Source organism: Dendrobates tinctorius, unplaced genomic scaffold (genome assembly GCF_039654945.1).
Source record: "Dendrobates tinctorius isolate UK_male_01 unplaced genomic scaffold, ASM3965494v1 ptg000383l, whole genome shotgun sequence".
In the NCBI taxonomy this organism is placed as follows: Eukaryota; Metazoa; Chordata; class Amphibia; order Anura; family Dendrobatidae; genus Dendrobates; species Dendrobates tinctorius.
In genome coordinates this window covers 2,633,020-2,659,307 of record NW_027362049.1, presented here as the reverse complement: position 1 = coordinate 2,659,307, position 26,288 = coordinate 2,633,020, and the positions used below count along the sequence as shown (strand labels likewise).

The 26,288-nt window shown below is 45.9% G+C and overlaps 1 protein-coding gene across 1 annotated transcript in view; it reads left to right on the top strand.

Moving 5' to 3' along the window:
- JMJD6 (jumonji domain containing 6, arginine demethylase and lysine hydroxylase) overlaps positions 1-26,288 on the top strand; it is a 42,247-nt gene that overhangs the window by 2,879 nt on the left and 13,080 nt on the right. The window contains exons 2-3 of the mRNA XM_073563197.1: positions 14,082-14,470; positions 15,903-16,189. Coding sequence (XP_073419298.1) covers positions 14,082-14,470; positions 15,903-16,189 — 676 coding nt within the window. The remainder of the gene's footprint in view (positions 1-14,081; positions 14,471-15,902; positions 16,190-26,288) is intronic.

The window sequence follows — 26,288 nt, the reverse complement described above, 5'->3', positions numbered from 1 at the left end:
ACAGCTGAGCAGACAGTATCACACAGGATGGGATTAGATACACGGCTCAGCACAGTATGACACAGTCTAGGATTAGTTACATGGCTCAGCAGTCCGTATCACAGGATAGGATTAGATACACAGCTCAGCAGTCAGTATCACACAGGATAGGATTAGATACACGGCTCAGCAGACTATCACACAGGAGAGGATTAGATACACAGCCCAGTATTACACAGGATAGGACTAGATACACGGCTCAGCAGATGGTATTACACAGTATCACAGGAGAGGATTAGATACACGGCTCAGCAGACAGTATCACTCAGGATAGGATTAGATACACGGCTCAGCAGACTATCACACAGGATAGGATTAGATACATGGCTCAGCTGTCAGTATCACACAAGATAGGATTAGATACATGGCTCAGCTGTCAGTATCACACAGGATAGGATTAGATACAGGGCTCAGCAGACAGTATCACACAGGAGAGGATTAGATACACGGCTCACCAGACAGTATCACACAGGATAGGATTAGATACACAGGTCAGCAGTTAGTATCACACAGGATAGGAATAGATAAACAGGTCAGCAGTCAGTATCACACAGGATAGGATTAGATACACGGTTCAGCAGTCAGTATCACACAGGATAGGATTAGATGCGCAGCTTAGCACACAGTATCACACAGGATAGGATAAGATACACGGCTCAGCAGTCAGTATCACACGGGATAGGATAGATACACGGCTCACCAGACAGTATCACACAGTATAGGATTAGATACACAGCTCAGCAGTCAGTATCACACAGGAGAGGATTAGATACATAGAATCGTAGAGTTGTAAGGGACCTCCTGGGCCATCTGGTCCAACCCCCTGCTCAAAGCAGGATTCGCTAAATCATCCCAGTCAGATGTCTGTCCAGCCTCTGTTTGAAGACCTCCATTGAAGGAGAACTCACCCCTGTTCCACTCATTGATCACTCTAACTGTCAAAAAGTTTTTTCTAATATCTAATCTGTGTCTCCTCCCATTCAGTTTCATCCCATTGCTTCTAGTCTTTCCTTGTGCAAATGAGAATAAAGTTGATCCTTCTACTATGTGACAGCCCTTTAGATATTTGTAGACAGCTATTAAGTCTCCTCTCAGTCTTCTCTTTTGCAAACTAAACATTCCCAAATCCTGCAATCTTTCTTCATAAGACAGGGTTTGCAGACCGGTCACCATTCTGGTCGCTCTTTTCTGAACTTGCTCCAGTTTGTTGATGTCTTTTTTTAAAATGTGGTGCCCAAAACTGGACGCAATATTCCAGATGAGGTCTGACCAAAGAGGAGTAGAGGGAAATAATGACTTCACATGATCTAGACTGTATGCTTCTGTTAATACATCCTAGAATTGCATTTGGTGTTATGAATGAGTCACCGTAGGAGGCAAAAGCAGAAATACAAGCCAAGTCCAGAAAACCAGAGAAGTTGGCAACTATCAGATTGCAGACCCCTGAACCTATCAACACAACTAGCAGTAGCCGTGGGGGGTCGATGCCCTAGACCCCTCGATCACAGCTGGAGAATTAAATAGGCCTAAAGAAAGAAAGGGGAAATCTAAACTGCCCCAGAGCAGACCCCAAAGCAATAGGCAGCCCCCAACATATAATGACGGTGAAGCAAGATGAAAACACAGACAGAAAGATAGACTGAGCAAAGATGGGGCCCAAAACTACCTAGGTAGGAAAGGACAGGAAGGCTGCTGTCTGCAATCTGCCAAAACCCTATCAAAGACATAAGCCAACAAGCTGATATGAAAAAGGCCCTGAAGCAGCTAGGCTTCAAAAACTAAATCAGCACTCAGGTATTTTCAGAAGACAGAGCTAAAGGAATTCAGCACACCCCAGCAGGGAATGGCAGAAATCCAGAAAAACAAAGCAAAACAAAGTCAAAGCACCAATGCAAAAGGCAGAGCAGCAAACTTAGCTTTAGAGGAGCAGGAATTCAGACTGGTCTCCAAGGATCCCACAGAGAAATCACCCGCAGGGCAGAAGGGCGTCGGCAGCCTTATATCCAGTCAGTAACTCCACTCAGCCAGTCATCATCATCAGCCTCAGGTGTTTGATAATCAGGCTCACTACCTTTCTTTACCAGAAGAGGGAGTTCCTCGGGCCTCAGTAATGAAGGGGAAAATTAACTCACAACAGTACCTCCCCCTTGAGGAGGGGTCACCAAACCCTCAACTACGCCACCAGGGCGATCAGGGTGAGCCCGATGAAAGGCACGCACCAATCTTTTGGCATGAATATCAGAGGCAGAGACCCAGGAATTATCCTCCTGACCATAACCCTTCCACTTAACCAAATACTGGAGTCTCCGTCTAGCCAGACGGGAATCCAGTACTTTCTCTACCTCATATTCCATGTTACCTTCAACCAATACAGGGTCTGGAGGTGCCACCCCCGGAACAACAGGTTCAACAAACCTCTTCAACAAAGATTTATGGAACACATTATGGATTTTAAATGTGACAGGAAGAGCCAAACGAAAAGAGACCGGATTAATAATCTCCACAATCTTGAAAGGTCCAATAAATCTAGGCTTAAACTTAGGAGAAGCCACCTTCATAGCAATATTTTTTGATGATAACCACACCATATCACCAACCTTAAACTGGGGACCAATGGTCCTATGTCGGTTGGAAAACCGCTGGGCCTTTTCCTGGGAGAGAGACAACTTATCCACCACTTGGTCCCAGATCTGGTGCATTCTCTCCACCACAGTGTCAACACCTGGGCAGGCAGAGGGCTCCACCTGCCCTGAAGAAAATCGAGGATGAAACCCAAAGTTACTAAAAAAAGGTGACATCAAAGTGGCAGAACTAGCTCTATTATTTAAAGCAAATTCGGCCAAGGACAAAAATGAAACCCAATCATCCTGATCAGCAGAAATAAAACATCTCAAATATGACTCCAAGGTCTGGTTTGTTCTCTCTGTCTGCCCATTGGTCTGAGGGTGAAAAGCAGAGGAGAAGGACAACTGAATTCCCAGCCTGGAACAGAAAGTTCTCCAAAATCTAGACACAAACTGGACTCCTCTGTCAGATACAATGTTCTCAGGAATCCCGTGCAAACGAACCACCTGTTGTAAAAACAGGGGCACCAACTCAGAGGAAGACGGCAACTTAGGGAGTGGTACAAGATGAACCATCTTAGAGAACCTATCACAAATCACCCAAATAACAGTCATCCTTTGAGAGACAGGCATATCAGAGATGAAATCCTTTGAAATATGGGTCCATGGCCTCTTGGGGACAGGCAAAGGCATCAACAACCCACTAGAGCGAAAACACGATTTAGACCGAGAGCACGTCCCACAGGACTGCACAAAATTCCTGACATCACGAGACAAGGAGGGCCACTAAAAAAACCGACTCACCAGATCTCTAGTACCAAAAATACCTGGATGACCAGCCAAAGCAGAGCAATGAACTTCAGACATCACTCTCTTCTTCCACTGGTCAGGAACATACAACTTTCCACTGGGACAACGCTCAGGTTTGTCCTCCTGGAACTCCCCCAGAGCACGTCTCAAATCGGGCGAGATGGCAGAAAGAACTACCCCTTCACCTAAGATGGTAGCAGGCTTGGTCACCACAGGAGAATCAGCAAAGAAGCTCCTAGAGAGGGAGTCTGCCTTGACATTCTTCGTTCCAGGAAGAAAAGAAACCACAAAATCAAAACGTGTAAAAAAACAAGGCCCACCTAGCCTGTCTAGGGTTCAAGCGCTTAGCCGACTCTAGGTAAATCAAATTCTTGTGGTCAGTGAGGACCACGACTTGATGCTTAGCTCCCTCTAACCAATGTCTCCACTCCTCAAATGCCCATTTCATGGCCAACAGTTCCCCTATTCCCCACATCATAGTTACGTTCAGATGGAGAGAACTTTCGGGAAAAGAAAGCACAGGGATTCATTTTAGATGTTACAGGATCCTTTTGGGACAAAACAGCTCCTGCACCAATCTCAGAAGCATCCACCTCTACCTGGAATGGAAGTGAGACATCAGGTTGCCGCAAAACCGGGGCGGAGGTGAATCTTCGCTTCAGCTCCTGAAAAGAAGAAACAGCCTCCGGAGACCAATTTAACACATCAGCACCCTTCTTAGTCAAATCAGTCAATGGCTTGGCAATACTAGAAAATTTTGCTATAAATTTCCGATAAAAATTAGCAAAACCCAAAAACTTCTGGAGGGCCTTCAAAGAAGTGGACTGAACCCAATCGTAAATGGCCTGTACCTTGGCCGGGTCCATTTCAATAGTTGACGGGGACAAAATAAATCCCAAAAAAGAAATCCTCTGTACTCCAAAAAGGCATTTAGATCCTTTGACATACAGGGAATTCTCCCTCAAGATCCGGAACACAGTCCGAATATGTTCCACATGAGAATCCCAATCCTTGGAGAAGATCAAAATATCATCCAGATAGATAATCAAAAATTTATCGACAAAATCTCGGAAAATATCGTTCATGAAGCACTGGAAGACAGAAGGGGCATTAGTGAGCCCAAAAGGCATCACCAGGTACTCACAATGTCCCTCTGGACTATTAAACGCCGTCTTCCATTCATCCCCATGCTTAATGCGAATAAGATTATACGCCCCCCTGAGGTCAAGCTTGGTAAACCAGCAAGCACCTTTAACTCTGGAGAATAGATCAGAAATCAGGGGTAACGGATACTGATATTTAACAGTAATTTTGTTGAGGGCACGATAATCAATACAAGGTCTTAATGATCCATCCTTTTTGGCTACAAAAAAAAAACCGGCACCTAAGGGTGACGAGGATGGTCTAATATGACCCTTCTCCAACGCCTCCTTAATATAGGATCGCATAGCCTCGTGCTCGGGTACAGATAAATTAAAGAGCCGACCCTTGGGAAATTTACACCCCGGGCTCAGTTCAATTGCACAGTCATAACTCCTATGAGGAGGCAGAGACGCAGACTCATTCTCACTAAATACATCATAAAAGTCCGCCAAATAATCAGGAACATCATGCGACTGAGGAGAGGTGGAAAACACCGGAGCCTCACTAAAGGCACACCGACAACCCCAACTCACCACAGACACAGATTTCCAATCCAAAACTGGATTATGAATTTGTAACCAGGGAAACCCCAGAACAATAGTATCATGCAGATTATGCAACACCAAAAAGTCTGCAATTTTCTTGATGGTCTGGGGCGACCCGCATTACCACCTGGGTCCAAAACTGAGGTTTGTTTTTAGCCAAAGGAGTAGCATCAATCCCCCTCAAAGGGATAGGCGTCTGCAGAGGTGTCATCGGAAATCCACAACGTTTAGCAAAATCCAAGTCTATTAGGTTTAGGGCTGCTCCCGAATCCACAAAAGCCTTGGCGGAAAATGTGGACAGGGAGCAGATCAGAGTAATAGCCAGAAGAAACTTGGGTTGAACACCCCCAACAGAAAACGTGTGTGCAAAGCGTTTCTCTCTTTTAGGACAGACAGAAATAATATGCGAGGCATCTCCACAGAAAAAACACAACTTATTACGCCTTCTGAACTCCTGACGCTGCTCTCTGGAAAAAACTATCACATTGCATAGGTTCAGACATTTGTTCAACAGGTGGCAACACCTCTCGTGCAGCTTTGCGTTCGCGCAAACGCCGATCAACCTGAATGGCTAATGACATAGAATCGTCAAGACCAGAGGGAACAGGAAATCCCACCATAGTATCTTTTACGGCTTCTGACAACCCCTTCCGAAAGAGAGCAGCCAAGGCATTATCATTCCAGGTAGTAAGTACTGCCCACTTTCGGAATTTTTGACAGTACAATTCTGCAGAATCACGACCCTGGTTCAATGCCAGCAGGGTCTTTTCAGCCTGATCAATGGCATTAGGTTCGTCATACAACAACCCCAAGGCCTGAAAAAATGCGTTCACATTAGTCAGAATAGGATCATCTGGTTTCAAAGAAAACGCCCAATCCTGGGGATCGCCACGCAGCAAAGAGATGACAATTCTAACCTGCTGCACGGAGCTCCCTGACGAGTTAGGCTTCAAGGCAAAAAATAATTTACAATTATTATTGAAATTCAAAAATTTAGACCGATTCCCAAAAAATACATCAGGTGTAGGAATCTTTGGTTCAGCAGCATGTGAATGAGCAAGGTAGGCGGAAATTCCCCGCACTTCCGCAGCGAGCTGCTCCACACGATCAGACAATTGCTTTATCTACATTGAGAGAAAAAAAAATTCCCCCTACGGCCTCAGAGATATAGAGGAAAAAATATACACTTTTTTTTTTTTTTTTTTTTTTTTTTTTTTTACAATTCTTTCCTGCTATTGAGTACCCTAGGATCTGCGGTATGGCGGGTGATTCTGTTATGAATGAGTCACCGTAGGAGGCAAAAGCAGAAATACAAGCTAAGTGCAGAAAACCAGAGAAGTTGGCAACTATCAGATTGCAGACCCCTGAACCTATCAACACAACTAGCAGTAGCCGTGGGGGGTTCCTACGATGCCCTAGACCCCTCGATCACAGCCGGAGAATTAAATAGGCCTAAAGAAAGAAAGGGGAAATCTAAACTGCCCCAGAGCAGAGCCCAAAGCAATAGGCAACCCCCAACATATAATGACGGTGAAGCAAGATGAAAACACTAACACAGACAGAAAGATAGACTGAGCAAAGACGGGGCCCAAAACTACCTAGATAGGAAAGGACAGGAAGGCTGCTGTCTGCAATCTGCCAAAACCCTATCAAAGACATAAGCCAACAAACTGATATGAAAAAGGCCCTGAAGCAGCTAGGCTTCAAAAACTAAATCAGCACTCAGGTATTTTCAGAAGACAGAGCTAAAGGAATTCAGCACACCCCAGCAGGGAATGGCAGAAATCCAGAAAAACAAAGCAAAACAAAGTCAAAGCACCAATGCAAAAGGCATAGCAGCAAACTTAGCGTTAGAGGAGCAGGAATTCAGACTGGTCTCCAAGGATCCCACAGAGAAATGGTCTCCAAGGATCCCACAGAGAAATCACCCGCAGGGCAGAAGGGTGTCGGCAGCCTTATATCGAGTCAGTAACTCCACTCAGCCAGTCATCATCATCAGCCTCAGGTGTTTGATAATCAGGCTCACTACCTTTCTTTACCAGAAGAGGGAGTTCCTCGGGCCTCAGTAATGAAGGGGAAAATGAACTCACAACAATTTGGCTTTTTTGCTGCTGCATCACACTGTTGACTCATATTCAGTCTGTGATCTATTAGTATAGCCAAGTCTTTTTCACATGTGCTGTTGCTTAACCCTATTCCTCCCATTCTGTATATGCTTTTTTCATTTTTATTGTTTTATTGTCCAGATGTAGTACTTTGCATTTCTCCCTGTTAAAAACCATTCTGTTAGTTGCTGCCCACTTCTCCAGTTTATTTATATCTTTTTGAATCCTCTCTCTCTCTTCTCTAGTATTAGCTATCCCTCCTAGCTTTGTGTCATCAACAAATTTAATCAGTTTACCCTCAATTCCTTCATCTAAATCGTTGATAAAGATGTTGAACAATACAGGGCCCAGGACAGAGCCCTGTGGTACCCCACTTGAGACATTCTTCCAACTGGATGTGCAGCCATTTACGACCACTCTTTGGGTCCGATCACTAAGCCAGTTATGAATCCACTTAACAGTTGCCTTGTCCATTCCATACTTAGTCATTTTTTCAATAAGGATTGTATGAGAGACTTTGTCAAATGCTTTGCTGAAGTCAAGATATACTATATCTACAGCATTTCCTTGATCCACCCAATCAGTGATTCCGTCATAGAAGGAAATTAAGTTAGTCTGACATGACTTATTAGTTACAAACCCATGCTGACTCTGTTTAATCACTTCATTCTTATCCAGGTACTGACATACATGTTGTTTAATATAGGTCTATAGTTGCCTGGGTCCACCTTCTTCCACTTTTTGAAGATAGGAACAACTTTTGCTCTTCTCCAGTCTTCTGGGACTTCTCCTGTTCTCCAAGAATTTTCAAAGATTATGGAGAGGGGTTCAAAAATTTCTTCTGCTATCTCCTTCAGTACTCTGGGTTGTAATTCATCTGGACCTGGAGACTTGAATTCATTTAGGTTAGCTAAGTGTTTCCTCACTATCTTTCTGTTTATAGATATCCTGGATTCTTCTATTCCCTTAATAGGACAGTGAAGAACAGTTGATGTTACATTTCCTTTCTGAGAGAAAACAGATGCAAAATAGGAATTTAAAAGTTCGGCCTTCTCAACATCCTGTCTTACCATTTCATCATTTTCATCCTGTAAAAATCCTATAGCATCTTTGACTTTTCTTTTACTTTTGACATATCCCCAAAATCCTTTATTATTGCTTTTGACATCTCTTGCAAGCCTCAATTCATTTTCAGCTTTAGATAATCTGATTTGTGCCCTGCAGGTTCTGCAGACAGCATTATATTCTTCTTTAGATATGCCTCCCTCTTTCCATTTTATAAACATTTTTTTTCTTCCTTTTTAGCATGTGCTTAAGTTCTGTGTTCATCCATCCTGGTTTCCTTAAATGCTTCCTATTCTTCCCTCTTTTCGGAATTGTTAACAATTGTGCTTTGAGAATTTCATTTTTCAAGATTTCCCATCCTTCCTGGACATATTTGTCTTTAAGGATATCCAGCCATTGGATCCCTCCAATTCTCTTTCTGAATCCCTTAAAATCTGCCTTTCTGAAATCTAACCTTGACGTCTGAGTCTTCACAGGTCTTCCGCCTCTAGTTATCCAAAATTCTAAAATAGCATGGTCGCTACCTCCTAGGGTCCCAGCCACTTTTAACTCCTCAACCATTTCCTCCTGTTTATAAGGATTAGATCCAAGGTAGCAGTTCCCCTTGTTTTCTCCCCTACCTTTTGGAAGATAAAGTTGTCAGCAAGAGAGGATAAGAATTTCCTTGACCTGTTACTTTTGCCTGAGAGAGATTCCCAACAAATGTCTGGATAGTTGAAATCTCCCATGACAACTATGTCATATTTTTTGGAGAACTTGGCCATTTGATGCATAAAGAGTTCATCCATATCTTCAGCTTGCACAGGCGGACTGTAGTAAATGCCTACAATGGTGTCCTTTCCATTGTTCTGTCCATGTATTCTTACCCAAACAGTTTCCACAGAATTCCCAGTCTCAGAAGCTTCAATCTCTGTGCAGATATACGCGTTTCTAACATACAATGCGACACCCCCTCCTCGTTTATCAAGTCTGTTTCTTTCAAATAAGTTGTATCCTTCTAGTCTTGTATTCCAATCATGTATATTTCTTTTCCTGTGTTAGTAGTTCCAATTCTCCTTGTTTGTTGCCCATGCTTTGTGCATTAGTATAGAAACATTTTAGTTTGTGATTGGTTTCTCTTTCTCCAATATTTTTATTAATTTGATTCTTTTGTCTTTGTTCTTCCTTTCCACTTCTAATAGCAGAGTTCTCAATAGCATTTGTCAGGTGTATGGCTTTTCTGGCCTTTTGCTTCCCTTCCCATGTTGTTCTAGTTTAAAGCTCTCCTGATGAGTGTAGCAAGGCGACTTCCAAATACATGTTTTCCAGTCTTCGTAAGGTGCACCCCATCTCTAGCAAGTAGTCCATCGGCTCACCATACAGTATCACACAGAATAGTATTAGATACACGGCTCAGCAGACGGTATCACACAGGATAGGATTAGATACACAGGTCATCAGTCAGTATCACACAGGATTGGATTAGATACACGGCTCAGCAGTCAGTATCACAGGATAGGATTAGATACGCAGCTCAGCAGTCAGTATCACACAGGATAGGATTAGATACGCAGCTCAGCACACAGTATCACACAGGATAGGATTAGATACACGGCTCAGCAGTCAGTATCACACAGGAGAGGATTAGATACACAGGTCAGCAGTCAGTATCACACAGGAGAGGATTAGATACACGGCTCAGCAGTCAGTATCACATAGGATAGGATTAGATACACAGCTCAGCAGTCAGTATCACACAGGATAGGATAGATACACAGCTCAGCAGTCAGTATCACACAGGATAGGATTAGATACACGGCTCAGCAGTCAGTATCACACAGGAGAGGATTAGGTACACGGCTCAGCAGTCAGTATCACACAGGATAGGAATAGATACACGGCTCAGCAGTCAGTATCACACAGGAGAGGATTAGATACACAGCTCAGCAGTCAGTATCACACAGGATAGGAATAGATACATGGCTCAGCAGTCAGTATCACACAGGATAGGATAGATACACGGCTCATCAGTCAGTATCACACAGGATAGGATAGATACCAGGGCTGTGGAGTCGGTAAGCCAAACCTGCAACTCCGACTCCTCAATTTCTCTTACACCGACTCCGACTCCGACTCCCACACATATTGCTTATATTTAAGTGAAAAATTTATTGTAGTACAATGTGAACCTCAGACATTTAATCATTTTTATGATCCCATAATCAAGATATTTAGATAGAACAGAATATATATTGGTGTACTACCCGGTTTTCATTCTTTTTGGTACAGATACGATATGGATAGACAGATATGGATAAATGGATAGATAGAGCAGATTTCTAATCTGCTTTTGCTATTGAAAACTATCTATGAGCTCAAAAACCTTTCAGGTGATGCAGTTTTTTAAAAAGATGATCAGCTTTTGCAGCTGAAAACCGTATCCTCAAAAAACACAGGAAAAACGCTGTGTGTGAATGTAGCCTTAGATCAGGAATAGAACAGCCATTTATAGGACATTTCATAACTTTCCCAAATTCCTATGAAAAAATATTCAGCCCATCCTGCATTGAATTACTGTACCCAATTTATTATATATTTTAGGAGTCGGAGTCGGTCCATTTTATACCGACTCCAACTCCGACTCCACCAAAATGAGCTCCGACTCCGACTCCACGACTCCGACTCCACAGCCCTGATAGATACACAGCTCAGCAGTCAGTATCACACAGGATAGGATTAGATACACGGCTCAGCAGTCAGTATCACACAGGATAGGATAGATACACTGCTCAGCAGTCAGTATCACACAGGAGAGGATTAGATACACGGCTCAGCAGACGGTATCACACAGGATAGGATTAGATACACTGCTCAGCAGTCAGTATCACACAGGATAGGATAGATACACTGCTCAGCAGTCAGTATCACACAGGATAGGATTAGATACACTGCTCAGCAGTCAGTATCACACAGGATAGGATTAGATACACGGCTCAGCAGTCAGTATCACACAGGATAGGATTAGATACACGGCTCAGCAGTCAGTATCACACAGGATAGGATAGATACACGGCTCAGCAGTCAGTATCACACAGGATAGGATTAGATACACGGCTCAGCAGTCAGTATCACACAGGATAGGATAGATACACTGCTCAGCAATCAGTATCACACAGGATAGGATTAGATACACTGCTCAGCAGTCAGTATCACACAGGATAGGATTAGATACACGGCTCAGCAGTCAGTATCACACAGGATAGGATTAGATACACGGCTCAGCAGTCAGTATCACACAGGATAGGATTAGATACACTGCTCAGCAGACAGTATCACACAGGATAGGATAGATACACGGCTCAGCCGTCAGTATCACACAGGATAGGATTAGATACACGGCTCAGCAGTCAGTATCACACAGGATAGGATTAGATACACGGCTCAGCAGTCAGTATCACACAGGATAGGAATAGATACACAGCTCAGCAGTCAGTATCACACAGGATAGGATTAGATACACGGCTCAGCAGTCAGTATCACACAGGATAGGATTAAATACACGGCTCAGCAGTCAGTATCACACAGGATAGGATTAGATACACGGCTTAGCAGACTGTATCACAGAGGATGGGATTAGATACACAGACAATCCCAGACTCCTCACCCCTCACAGCTGCAGGAGCTGAGACAACTCACTGCTGTATGTGTGTGAGAGAGAGGAGCTGTTCACAGGTCTGCTGCTGCTGGCTCTTCACCCTGATAATTACCTCACTGCTCCTTCCCCCTCTCCTCCCGTCCTCGGTCCTCTTCTATAACCGCGCGGCTCCTGCGATTATAGGGTGAAAGTGGAGCTCACAGTATACACTGTGGGCTCCATAAAAATGGCGCCGATCTCCTTCTCTGTGATCTGGACGGCCCAGGGGTGTGCCCAGATCACAGCAGGTAGCATCTGAATGCTAAGTATAGTGTTGGCAGGCGATGCTGTCTCCTATGCCAAGGGCAGCCATATTTGCAGACTGTAAGTGTCTCTTAAGGGCCTGTCACACTAAGAGATATTGCTAGCGATATCACTGTGTCTGATACTTACCTACGACCGGCTCCCCGCTGGTTATCGCTGATCGCGCGAGAACGTTCAGGACTGTTTCTCGTTGTCAGCTTCCTGCGGCGCTTCCTGCTGTGAGGACGAGCGACGCGTGGAGCCGGGCGGGAGGAGGCAGGATCGCCTGGTGTGACAGGTAAGTAACGACCCCTGACCCCAGCGATGTCGCTGGTGAGATCTGCCTGTGTGGCAGCTCACTAGCGACCACCTAGCGATGCACCAGCGATCCTGACCGCGTCATATCTCTGGTCGGGATCGCTGGTACATCGCTAATTGTGACAGTACCTTTACACTCCTGCAAAGCAAAATGGCAGCGCCCAGTGGCTGCAAAAATAATAAAAAAAAAAAATATTAACATGAAAAAATGTAATTTAGTATTAAAAATTATTGTTTATATAATCATTTTTAATACAAAAAAATATTGCAGCACCTTCCCTTTAAGTGTGGTAGTAAACCAAGTGATTAGGTCAGGGATGTATGGAGTGGACCGCTTATATATGGGCTTGTAAGTCACTGCTAATATTGTGACCTGTGCGCTCCGGGAAAGTTGAATTATTCAGGCTGCTGAGACTGGGATGGGATCCACAGAGGAGGATGACACAGACTCAGGACATACTTGCTGCCTGCACTGACATTTTTGTTGATTCAAAGCTGCGAAGGGAACGGATTCAAGAAATGTTTTGAGTTTGTCAGCGTGTGGTAATCGGGGATCGAATGTGAGGCTTGAAGCATCATGCAGAGTCAAAGTTACACCAAGGCCGTAAAATTGGGGAAATTCCGGAGCTGTTAATAATGTTTACATCTGGTGAGGAATTTGGATGAAGAGGTGGTAAGATAATACATTCAGTTTTTTCCATGTTGATTGTAAGAAAGTGGGAGGAGGAGAAACTAAATGTAGCTGGTAGCCAGCAGAGATTTGGGCCAGAGTGGTAGCTTTGAGTGTCATCAACATAGACTTAACATTGGAAGTCCTGGACAGCAGACAGAGAGGCCGTGTTTCCAGAGTCAGTGACGGCTCTGCATTGGGAAGCTACCGCCCGGCTGAGAATCTGAAACTGTTAGGAAGCCTAGTAAGCAAGGCGTTGTCTGGGATGGTGATCCCAGTTCGGCAGCTTCCCTGACAAACGTGAGTGATACTGACTGAGGTCAGAAAGAGACTGGGTTCAGACTATGGAGCCGGCATCTGGAGCAGGAGCTTCTAAGAGGTAACCCCAGACGGGGAAATAACTGTGTTGAGGCTATAGAGCCTGTTTACTGGACATGGCACAGCCTGTGTGGCCACAGGTCTGAGAGAGCGGAGCCCTAATATGAACACTGACCTGTCTGATGTAAGACTGTTGCATTTTATGGTTTATGCTGCATAATAAATCACATAGATTGTTTAAATGGAAAGTGTTCCTGTGTGCTGTGATTCCGCTGCCGAGTGTTCCCCAACACTAACAATAAGCGCTACCTTACAATAGGTTATGATTTATGTATACCCGAATATATATATATTTTTTTTTTTCGGGGGGGGGGGGGGACGTACAGGCGTGTGACCTTTTTGGCTAATCACTTCGAGGTGGGATTTGCATCTACCATACATTTATCAGATTAGGTTATGTGGCCAAGCGTTTGCACGTTGAGATACAGCAGAGTTATGTAGAAGCCCTCTTTAGTTCAGCATCTGATGGTCGGTGAATGTCAGTATTGACGTGTACTTTGTGTGTCTTTTCCTTCTCTTATGTTCTAGGATAACGTAGAGCGAGTTGATGCCGTGCAGCTCACTGAGCAAGAATTCATTGAACGCTATGAGAAGCCTTACAAGCCGGTAGTGATCATCAATGGCACACAGGGATGGCCTGCACATGAAAAGTGGACAATAGAAAGACTCAAACGCAAGTACCGCAACCAGAAGTTCAAGTGTGGAGAAGACAATGATGGCTATTCTGTGAAGATGAAGATGAAATATTACATAGAGTATATGGAAGGGACACGGGATGACAGCCCCTTGTACATCTTTGATAGCAGCTATGGGGAGCACCCGAAAAGAAGCAAATTACTGGAAGATTACGAGGTGCCAAGATATTTTCAAGATGACCTTTTTCAGTTTGCTGGAGAGAAGAGACGACCACCATACCGGTATAGCACACATCAACCTTTATTTGCTGCTGTTTATTACTATGGGGTACATTACACAGTTTTAATAAATGCTGTCAAATATATATGTATCATCCGGCCTTTTATTAAAGGGATTGTCCAAACTTGGGACAAAAGTTTGTTACATTGCATTTCTTCATCTGCCAAATCGTGACACTGTGCCGTGGGCACACTTTCAAGATACCCAAGTATTCCCAGTGTGAGGAGTCAGAGCTAGTCTCATCTGGCTTCTCTCGATTCACTTCCATTCATAGATGCTGAGTGCGTCTTGTCACATAATCGCAAGTATGCAAAACGTATACATGCAGTCATGTGATCGCACTGGCAACACCGGGTCATTGTGACAGCCTGCAGTGAGCGCACTGTTGCACTTCAGCAGTTAGCAGTCACGTAATGACTGCAGACTGTTGTCCGAATCCCGGACAACCGCTTTAACCTCTTCACCCCACAGCCAACTTCCATTTTTGCGGTTACAGTTTTTCTTCCCAGAGCCATAACACTGTCCACATACACATATGAGGGCTTGTTTTTTGCGGAACGAGTTGTACTTTTGAATGACTCCATTCATTTTACCATATAGTGTACTCTAAAATGGGAAAAAAATTTCAAGTGCGGTAAAATTGTGAAAAAACCCACAATTCTGATAGTTTTTTGGGAATTGTTTTCACGGTGTACATTTTGTGGTAAAAACCTACCTTTCAATATTACTCTCCTTATCAATACTATTATGGCAATACCAAACATCCAGGTTTGTTTTTATTATTATTTTAGTGGTGAAAAAAAATCAGAAGCTTGCAAGGAAAAATTTGGAGAGTTGTCGCAATTTTCTGAGACCCCCAACATTTTTTGTCCGATGGAGCTGTGTGATGGCTTACTTTTGCAAGAAAATGTTTTTATTAGTACTATTTTGGTATGCTATTTTGCATTATTTATTTTTTTTTTCCATTTGCATTGTTTAATATCTTTATTTTCAATGGGGGTAAAGGGTTTGTGATTTGTACTTTTAGTTGTGTTTTTTTACTTTTTCATGTTCATGTTAGTCCCCTTAGAGGACTTGAAGATGTGGTCGTCCGATGCTGTGCCATCGCTGCATATAGCAGAAATCACAGTCTCCTTGGAAACTCGCTCACAGGATTGACAGCGACATTTAACAGGTTAACAATTGCTCCATCCGCGATTGTTAGCTCCAAGTTCTGACTGTAATATACAGCCACCAGCCTGCTCCATACACACGCCTCCAACATGCACCGTTTATATACAGCGGATGTCATGAAGTGGTTATCAAGCTGGAAAGCCTTAAATTGCAGGCAATTGGTCTGCAGTAATGCTCGGATTATTTTTAACAACTATTATAATGTACGTTTCATTATTTTGGATGGTGATTAATATGACTTGTGCTTTTGTCCCACTCCAGATGGTTTGTGATGGGGCCTCCTCGCTCTGGTACAGGCATCCACATTGATCCCTTGGGAACCAGTGCGTGGAATGCATTGGTCCATGGACACAAGCGCTGGTGCCTCTTTCCTACCAACACCCCACGTGAGCTAATCAAAGTGACCCGAGATGAAGGAGGTAACCAGCAGGATGAGGCCATCACTTGGTTTAATGTCATCTATCCCCGTACGCTGCTTCCCACTTGGCCTCCTGAGTACAAGCCATTAGAGATTGTGCAGAAGCCTGGAGAAACCGTATTTGTACCAGGTAAATGAACATTTCTGACACCTTCAGATATAGCACAGCAGGGTTTGTTGATGCTGAGAATCTGAATTTATCTGACTCTGCTCATCTTAGGGGTACTTCACACATAGCGAGATCATTAGCGAGATCGCTGAAACGTCACAGGTTTTGTGACGCAACAGCGACCTCGCCAGCGATCTTACTACGTGTGACACACAGCGGCAACCGGCCCCTCGCTGCGATATTGCTAATCGTGCTCGAGTGTCCTGGGCCATTTTTTGATCATTGGTGTCCCGCTGGCCAGCATGCATCACTGTGTTTGACACCATAAGAACGATGAGCGACCTCGTTGGCGACGCTGAAGCACGCCTATCGAAGTCTGAATTGTCAGAATAGCTGCTGTGTGACAAGGTCTCAACGACCGCCGAGGTCGTTATATGGATCGCCGGATCGTTGCTGCGTCGTTGAGTAGATCTACCTGTTTGGCAGCTTGCTAGTGACCATGTAGCGACACTCCAGCGATCCTTACCAGGTCGTATCATTGTCGGGATCGCTGGAGCATTGCTATGTGTAACGGGACCCTTAATAACCTGTAGTGTTAAGCCACTAGGAACTGCCGAATAGCATTTGGTAGGTGAGGTTGGCAATCCACAGCTGACAATGCGAAAGCTAGTAATGCAGCATAATTTCTCAAATTAATTTACTTTATACCCTTTAAAAACCCTACTCATTGTATGGAATGGTGACCGAAAACCTATAAATTCTCTTAAATTATCCCAGTGTAAAATTACCCCTCTAAAAATCACTTGTAAGGCCACATTTTCAATGTGATATCCAGTTTTAGGCTCCAGATTTTACAAAGGAAATTGCAAGGTGAGTTCAAAAGCTATGTTTCCACGAAAATGTCCACTAGCATGATTTTCCAGTGTTTTTGTAACCTTGAAATATAAGCTTCAGCTACAAGGTTTCTATTCCAAGATTAAGGCTCTTCGTTGACATCACGGTCATGTGACCATGATGTCACCAAAAGTCCTTTAACTGCGGGAGTCTAGAGTAACTGAAGACTAGGCAGGTGGGTATGCAGGGCTGGCATTAGAGTCAAGGGCGGACAAACTGGGCAATATTTCAGGACCCATACTCTTAGGGGCCAACAGCATTTCTTTTCTGAAGTTAACACTGCTTAATGACCTTTGGTAACATCACGATCATGAGACCATGTGGTTAACCCTGCCATTTTAACTATAGGAGTCTAGAGAAATTAGGTTGGTATTGTGTGTATAATGAATAATGTGTGTATAATGAAAAAAATACATATACACACAGTGGGTATGAAAAGTATTCACAGCCCTTCAAATTTTTCACTCTGGTTTCCTTGCAGCCATTTGGTAAAAAAGTTCATTTTTTTCTCATTAATGTACACTCTTCACTCCATCTGGACTGAAAAAAACAAATGTAGACATTTTTGCAAATTTATTGAAAAAGAAAAACTGCAATATCACATGGTCATAAGTATTGAGACCCTTTGCTCAGTATTGAGTAGAAGCACCCTTTTGAGCTAGCACAGCCATGAGTCTTCTTGGGAATAATGTTTTTCACACCTGGATTTGAGGATCCTCTGCCATTCTTCCTTGCAGATCCTCTCCAGTTCCATCAGGTTGGATGGTGAACGTTGGTGGGCAGCCATTTTCAGGTCTCTCCAGAGATGCTCAATTGGGTTTAGGTCAGGTCTCTCGCTGGGCCAGTCAAGAATGGTCACAGAGTAATCTGAAGCCACTCCTTTGTTATTTTAGCTGTGTGTTTAGGGTCATTGTCTTGTTGCAAGGTGAACCTTCGGCCAAGTCTGAGGTCCAGAGCACTCTGGAAGAGGTTTTCATCCAGGATATCTCTGTATTTGGCCGCATTCATGTTTACTTCAATTCCAACCAATCGTCCTGTCCCTGCAGTGTGCCATGTCCTATTTTTGTGGACACATGGTAGATTAGTACGTAGGGTGGAAGGTCTTTGCTATAATGACTGCCTCAGAGACAGTCTCATTTATATGTATAAATACAACGAAAAAACAAATCTTACTCTGTTGCCTCATTGGGGGACACAGAACCATGGGTGTTATGCTGCTGTCCACTAGGAGGCGACACTATGCATAATCTGAAAAAGATTAACTATGGCTCCTCCTCTGCAGTATACACCCCTGGACGGCGTCAGCCTTCTCCAGTTTTTGCTTGGTGTCGCATAAGAGGCACATCTAAAGATTTTTTTCCCTTTTTTTTTTTTCCCGTTTTTTCCTGACGGACTACAGATAAAGAAAAGCGGGTCTCCTGCGAGACCCCCGGCATGGCTCCTTCCTCGGCCCCTATTATAGGGTGCCCGGTTGAAGTTGAGGTGGCTAATTCCCCATGTCGCTCCTTCCCCAGTCCGGGTACTGGTTCGAAGTCGAGACCCCCCCTCCTTCCCCAATTCCCGTGGGTTCTGGGTTGAGGTCGAGGCAAGGATGAAGCCCCCTGATGGTGACAGCAGCACCCTCCCTAATCCCCCTCTGAGGGAATTAGGTTGAGACCCCTCAGGTAGGGCCTGTACAAGGCAGCATTCTGCGGCTCCAAAGCCAGGGACCTCCAGCCCAGCTGCGGGCCCCTGTAGGGGCCGGGGGAAAGTGCACGCAGGTATAGCACACACAGACACAGGGCTCCTGTGCCCCTGTCTCTGCGGCAGCGCCAGCTTCATAGCACTTCAGGGGGACCCCTCACAGGGCCCCGCTCCTGTTACTAGCCCCACCGCTATCCTGCCTTTAGATCTGGGGGGGTCTGGTTCAGATTCGACCCCCTCCCGGACATCCGCGACGGTCTGGAGCCCTTCTGGGCATCAGACTTCAAATTTAGACCGCGGCTTCGGCCTAGCTGAAGCCGCCGCCTCCTGCCCGGCCCGCCCCCTGGATGACAAATATGACACCTTACAGTGTCATAGAAGGGGCGGATCGAGACAGAAAGGGCGCGTTTTTACATAGCTCTGCGCGCCCTTTTCAGCTCTCCGCCCCCCCTTCTTCCTCGTCCTCTCAGCGGCCATTTGTGGGTCAGAATTGCTGCAGGAGAAGGCATTGTGACATCAGCAGCACGTCAGCCAGTCTCCGGGGGGCACAGGACTGTGAATCCACGGCGCTGGACCTAGGGGCACACTGGTGGGGTAAGATCACAGCTTGGTTTTCTTACTCGGCTGTAAATCCATGTTCCCTATAAGGCTCCCCTATAGGTTTCCTCTGCATAGCCACCCCTGTAGAGCCCTCTGCATAGCCAGCCCTTCTGCACTCGGTGCACTATGCCGGGCTCAAGGTACAAGAGAACCAGGCAGGACTGCTTTTATGCATTCTGCACAGCCTGTAAAACCACTCTCCCCAGTGGCTGCACGTACCCGCACTGCCGTGATTGTATCCAAAATACTGGGTCAGAACCCCAAGAGGCTCCTACGAATGCTTCAGCGTCTGCTACCACGCCGGAATGGGCTACTCAAATGTGTCGCAGTCTATGACGCAGTCCATAGATAACCTGACCTCCACATTACTCCAGGCTCTGCAGGATCATGTCTCAGCTATGAGCGTTACCCAGCAAAGGGACAGCTCCACTCAGGGACAGGCCGTTTCTGGCTCTCCCAGACGTAAGCGGTCCCACAGGTCGCGTTCATCTGCGTCATCCCATAGCACACAGTCATCCCCCTCTAGGGAGAGACACCGTAGTTCCAGGTCACCTAGACCGTCCCCTACTAGGGACAGACAACGCAGATCTCCACAGCGATCCCCGACCACAGGAGACCGCCGCCCCAGTTCGCCCACCAGGGAACGCCTCAGCGATACGCAGGATTCGGAAGGCATCTGTGACTCCGACTCAGACATCGAAACGGAGAGGTCTCAGGTCCCCGGTACCCCTAGCAATGCAGCGCTAGTTGAGGACATTATCTCTTCCATCCATCGGGTGCTAGACATTTCTGATCCACCCCTGGAAGCCCCAGGACACAAGATTTGCTTTGAAAGTGTTCTGAAACCGCTTAAGGTCTTCTCTAATCACCCAGAATTTCAGACGATACTTACTAAGCAGTTTTCGCAGCCCGAGAAGAAATTCACCAATCGCAAATATTTGGAGGCAAGGTACCCTTTCCCACAGAAGGACACCAAGGAGTGGACAGATCCGCCCGAAGTGGACCCTCCAGTCTCTAGGCTAGCAGCACAGACCCTCCTGTCACTGCCACATAGCTCAACCCTTAGAGACGCAGCAGACCGGCAGGTAGAACGCATGGCTCGTTTAATTTTCGAAGCGGCATGGGCCTCCCTGGCTCCCGCGTTCGCTTCAGTCTGGGCGGCCAAAGCCATTCTGGCTTGGGCCAAAAATTTGCAGGATGGTCTCCAAGCTTCCAATCCTGAGCTGTCGGACCAAGCGGTTCAAATAGCAGTGGTAGCAGATTACATGCTTCATGCAGCTCTGGATTCCGCAAGAGGTGTAGCGGGAATAGCATCAAACGCCATCACAATCCGGCTTATCCTTTGGCTACGGGAATGGAAAGCGGACGCGGCCTCGAAAAAGTCCCTCACACACCTCCCGTACCTCAGTGGGCGACTTTTCGGTGAAAAGTTGGACACAATGATGTCCAATGCCACTGGGGGGAAGAGTACCTCTCTCCCTCAATTAAAACCTAAACGCACGTTCAAAAGGCGTAACCAAACACGATTCCGATCCTTTCGGAATTCTTCAGGCTGGTCCGTCTCGCGTCCAGCACAAAATCGTAACCGCTCTCCACGCAGGGACAACCCACGGGCGGCTCAGAGGCCGGCAGGACCTGGCAGCCGAAAGCAGGCCAGGCAAAGCCCAAAGGAGGAAAACCTCAGACTTTCTCCTCATCATGACTCACGAACTCCGGAAGACACCCCACCCGTAGGCGGTTGACTTTTACTCTTTCAGCAAGTCTGGCAGCCTATTACAGAAGACAGGTGGGTCAGGGAAATAGTGTCTTCCAGATACAAGATAGAGTTCACTTCCAGCCCACTAAACCGGTTCTTCCCCTCTGTTCCCCCAAAGCCGCCAGACAAGGCTCGTGCCTTCCACCACGCGGTTTCCTCCCTCCTTCAAGCAGGAGTCATAGTACCGGTTCCTGCAACCGAACGCTTCCGAGGGTTCTACTCCAATCTATTTGTAGTCCCCAAAAAAGGAGGCAGCGTATGGCCCATACTGGACCTGAAACAACTCAACAAATATGTTCTGGTTCATCATTTCCGCATGGAGTCCCTTCGGTCCATCATTGCGTCCATGGAGCAGGGAGAATTTCTCGCCTCCATAGACATACAGGACGCATACCTGCACATACCGATTGCTCCCGCCCATCAGAGATTTCTCAGGTTCGTTATCGACCAGGATCACTACCAGTTCGTGGCTCTCCCGTTCGGACTCGCCACGGCTCCCAGGACGTTTACAAAAATCATGGCAGCCACCATGGACATTCTACACTCTAGACGCATAGTAGTCGTTCCATACCTGGACGACCTTCTTATCAAGGCTCCCACCTTCAAGGACTGCGAGGTCAGCAGCTCAATCACGATCAACACTGAGTCGCCTGGGCTGGTTAGTCAACTTGCAAAAGTCATCGACTACCCAGAGTCAGTCTCTGACATTCCTGGGGATGCTATTCGACACCTCCAGGGGTCTGGTGCTCCTACCCAGGGACAAGGCACTGGCTCTCCGTCTGGGAGTTCGCATACTCCTCCGCAATCCCCCCCGATCTCCGGTTTGCCATGAGAGTCCTCGGCAGGAAGCCGCAGCAGCAATGGAGGCGGTACCATTTGCCCAGTTTCACCTCAAACCCCTTTAACTAGCCATCCTCAAGTCCTGGGACAGGAATCCTTTCTCACTCGACAGGGAGTTCCGGCTAACATCGAAAACCAGAAGGTCCCTGCACTGGTGGCTCAAGCCAACCTCGCTTGCAAGGGGGAAATCCTTTCAGGTCAATGGAAGGTTCTGACCACCGACGCAAGCCTGACAGGTTGGGGTGCGGTACACCTACATCACAGGGCACAAGGCAAGTGGTCAACACTGGAAGCGACCATGCCCATCAACGTCCTGGAGATTCGAGCCATATTCCTGGCACTGAGAGCCTTTCATCACTTGCTGGCAGCCTCACATATCAGAATACAGTCGGACAATACCACGGTGGTGGCATATGTGAATCACCAAGGCGGAACCTGCAGTACCCAGGCGATAAGGGAAGTGGCACATATCTTCCACTAGGCGGAAGACACGAGGTCGGTACTCTCTGCGGCCCACATTCCGGGTGTGGACACCTGGGAAGCCGACTTCCTCAGCAGACAAGGAATGGACTCTGGGGAGTGGTCTCTCCATCCCGAAATTTTTCACCAGATCTGTCGTCGCTGGGGGACCCCGGACGTGGACCTAATGGCATCCCATCTCAATGCCAAGGTCTCCAACTTCATGGCCAGGACACGCGATCCGTGGTCGCTCGGAGCAGATGCCCTGGTTCAGGACTGGACCCGGTTCCAGCTTCTGTACATTTTTCCACCCCTCCCTCTGATCCAGAGTCGTGAGGAAGATCAAACAAGAGGGCGTTCCAACCATCCTGATCGTGCCAGACTGGCCCAGACGTACATGGTACGCCGACATTGTACAATTCACAGCAGACGCCCTCTGGCGTCTCCCCGACCGTCCCGATCTTCTGTCACAAGGCCCGTTCTACCACCAGAACTCAGGGGCCCTCAATTTGATGGCATGGCCCTTGAGACCTGGGTTCTAACCCAGGCAGGGCTCTCACCGGACGTCATTAAGACCATGATCAGGGCATGAAAGCCAGCCTCCGCCAAGATTTATTACCGTACCTGGAGAGTTTTCTTTACCTGGTGCGAATCTCACGGCCAGATTCCACTCCCTTATTCCCTCCCAAAGGTACTTGGTTTTCTTCAATCGGGCCTGGACGCCAGGCTATCCCTAGGCTCTCTTAAGAGCCAGGTGTCAGCGCTCTCAGTGCTTTTCCAGAGGCGCATTGCTAACAAGCCGCAAGTAAGGACTTTTCTACAGGGAGTTTTCCGATTAGTTCATAGAATCATAGAATCGTAGAGTTGGAAGGGACCTCCTGGGCCATCTGGTCCAACCCCCTGCTCAAAGCAGGATTCGCTAAATCATCCCAGTCAGATGTCTGTCCAGCCTCTGTTTGAAGACTTCCATTGAAGGAGAACTCACCACTTCTCGTGGCAGCCTGTTCCACTCATTGATCACTCTAACTGTCCAAAAAGTTTTTTCTAATATCTAATCTGTGTCTCCTCCCATTCAGTTTCATCCCATTGCTTCTAGTCTTTCCTTGTGCAAATGAGAATAAAGTTGATCCTTCTACAATGTGACAGCCCTTGAGATATTTGTCGACAGCTATTAAGTCTCCTCTCAGTCTTCTCTTTTGCAAACTAAACATTCCCAAATCCTGCAACCTTTCCTCATAAGATAGGGTTTGCAGACCGGTCACCATTCTGGTCGCTCTTTTCTGAACTTGCTCCAGTTTGTTGATGTCTTTTTTAACAAAAAACAAACGTCTACTGGAAACGTGGGACCTCAACCTGGTCCTGACAGCATTGCAGGCACCACCTTTCGAACCCCTTAAGGAAGTCCCACTCCACATTCTATCACAGAAGGTGGATTTTCTGGTGGCGATCACCTCGCTACGCAGGGTGTCTGAATTGTCAGCACTCTCCTGCAGACGGCCCTTCCTAGCCTTTCACCAGGACAAGGTGGTTTTCCGTACAGTCCCATCCTTCCTTCCGAAGGTTGTGTCCAACTTCCACCTCAATGAGGAAATTTCACTGCCATCCCTTTGCCCGGTGTCTGTAGAGTGGAGAAGGCTTTGCATAGAATGGAATGTTCTCCTGAAAGTCTAAATTCAAGCTTAACATCCATTGGCATCTCTCCTCTGAAATATCCACGGGTAAGCCAGCGGGATTCACTTGGATATGCAAGGAGAAAGATAAGCCAGGTACAAAATGCATTTTCTAGCAAGATTGCTTCAATTGGAGGGCTTGAGCCGAAAGACATTGAGCAAACAAAAACAGCACAGTGCAAAATGTGTCTGGATTACAATCACTTTTTGGCAGATTTGAAGCAAAAGCTGCAGGTGTCCAGTCGGGCAGAAAAGGTCCAAATCTTGACATTGGCACCTAAAAGTTGGTCCATTAAGGCTATATCAGACGAATTCGGTGTCTCTGAACGAATGGTCAAACAAGCTCGAAAGCTTAAATGCGACCATGGGATCTTAGCCTTACCTAGAATCAAGTGTGGCAAGAAAGTTTCTGAGGAAGTGAAGAAAAAGGTGCAGGCATTTTTTGAGGATGATGAATTCAGTCGAATGTGCCCTGGTAAAAAAGACTATGTATCAGTGCGAATAGCAGGAGAAAAAAAGCAGATGCAAAGGCGACTATTACTGAGCAATATGAGGGAAATGTTTGTTGTCTATCGGGATCGGAATGGCCCTGAAATTGGATTTTCCAAGTTTTGTGAGCTTCGGCCAAAGTGGTGCGTAACCGTTGGATCTGCTGGAACACATTCCGTTTGTGTGTGTACACTTCACCAAAATGTCAAACTAATGCTTGCAGCATGCCCAATCAATGATGACTACAAAGAGCTCATATGCAAAATGGTCTGTGGAATTGAATCCAAGGACTGTATGCTTGGCCGTTGTGATAAATGCCCGGGTCCTGAAGTTTTAAAAGAATTTCTAGTCAATGTTTTTGTCAACAGTGACCCTGAAGATATTATTGAGTTCAAACAATGGATTCACACTGATCGAGACACGCTTGATACCAAACAACTGACTATAGAAGATTTCATTGAAGAATTGGTTTTGAAAATTTCTAAACTTTGTAGCCATCACTACATCGCCAAGCATCAAAGTTGCTATCTGAAATCGTTGAAGGAAAATCTGAGACCTGGAGAGCTTGTGATCCTTATGGACTTTGCTGAAAATTACTCATTTATTGTTCAAGATGCCATTCAAGGTTTCCACTGGGAAAATAGTCAAGCTACAGTACACCCATTTGTAATTTACTTCAAGGAGTTAAATGGTGAAGCTGCGCAGAACATCAGCTTGTGCATAATCAGTGATTGCTCACGACATGACACAGTTGCAGTCCACACTTTCTTAACAGTAATTGTGGAGTATCTCAAGACTCTCATCTATGGGATTCGTCATATCCACTACTTCAGCGATGGATCTGCAGCCCAGTACAAAAATTTCAAAAATTTTCTCAACTTGTGCCACCACAATGCTGATTTCAATATCAGTGCTGAATGGAATTTTTTTGGTACCAGTCATGGAAAGTCGCCCTGTGATGGGATTGGAGGGACAGCAAAGAGGTTGGCAGCTCGTGCCAGTCTTCAACGTCCAACTGAAAACCAAATACTGACCCCGGTGGATTTATTCAACTTTTGCAACGAGCAACTGCATGGAATCAAGTTTTTTTTTGTTCCAAAAGAAAAAATTGACGAAATACAGGTAGTTCAAGAGGAAATGTTCAAAGATGGACATACAATTGCTGGAACAAGAGAAAATCACCAGTTTGTGCCAATTGATGACAAAAAGATTCACATTTCAAGGGTGTCAAATGACCCATCATCTTTCATTGCCCATGTAGATAGATCTGTCAGATCAGAAATGCCTTTTGTGCTAATTGCAAACCTCCAGCCAGGGCAATACATTGCCTGCATTTACGATAGGAACTGGTGGATTGGAAATATTTCTGAAATTTCAGTCGACGACCATGATGCATTAATAAATTTTATGCATCCTCATGGACCAGCTAGCTTCTTTCACTGGCCTGTGAGAAATGATACATGCTGGATTCCCGAGCAGTCAATCATTGCAATAATTCCAGCACCAGCTGCAACAGCAATGGGCCGACAATACAGCTTCTCTGAACCGATTATGTTGCAAATTCAGCAACAATTCCAGACCACTTAGACTGAACATTATGGCTTGGGAACCAACAAAAGATACCCAATATTAGGCTTGGGATCCTAGGCAAAGACACCCACCCTCAGGCTTCTGAACCTGTGATAAAGAGACCGCCCGCGGCTGGACTTGCACGGCTATCGGCCATGGC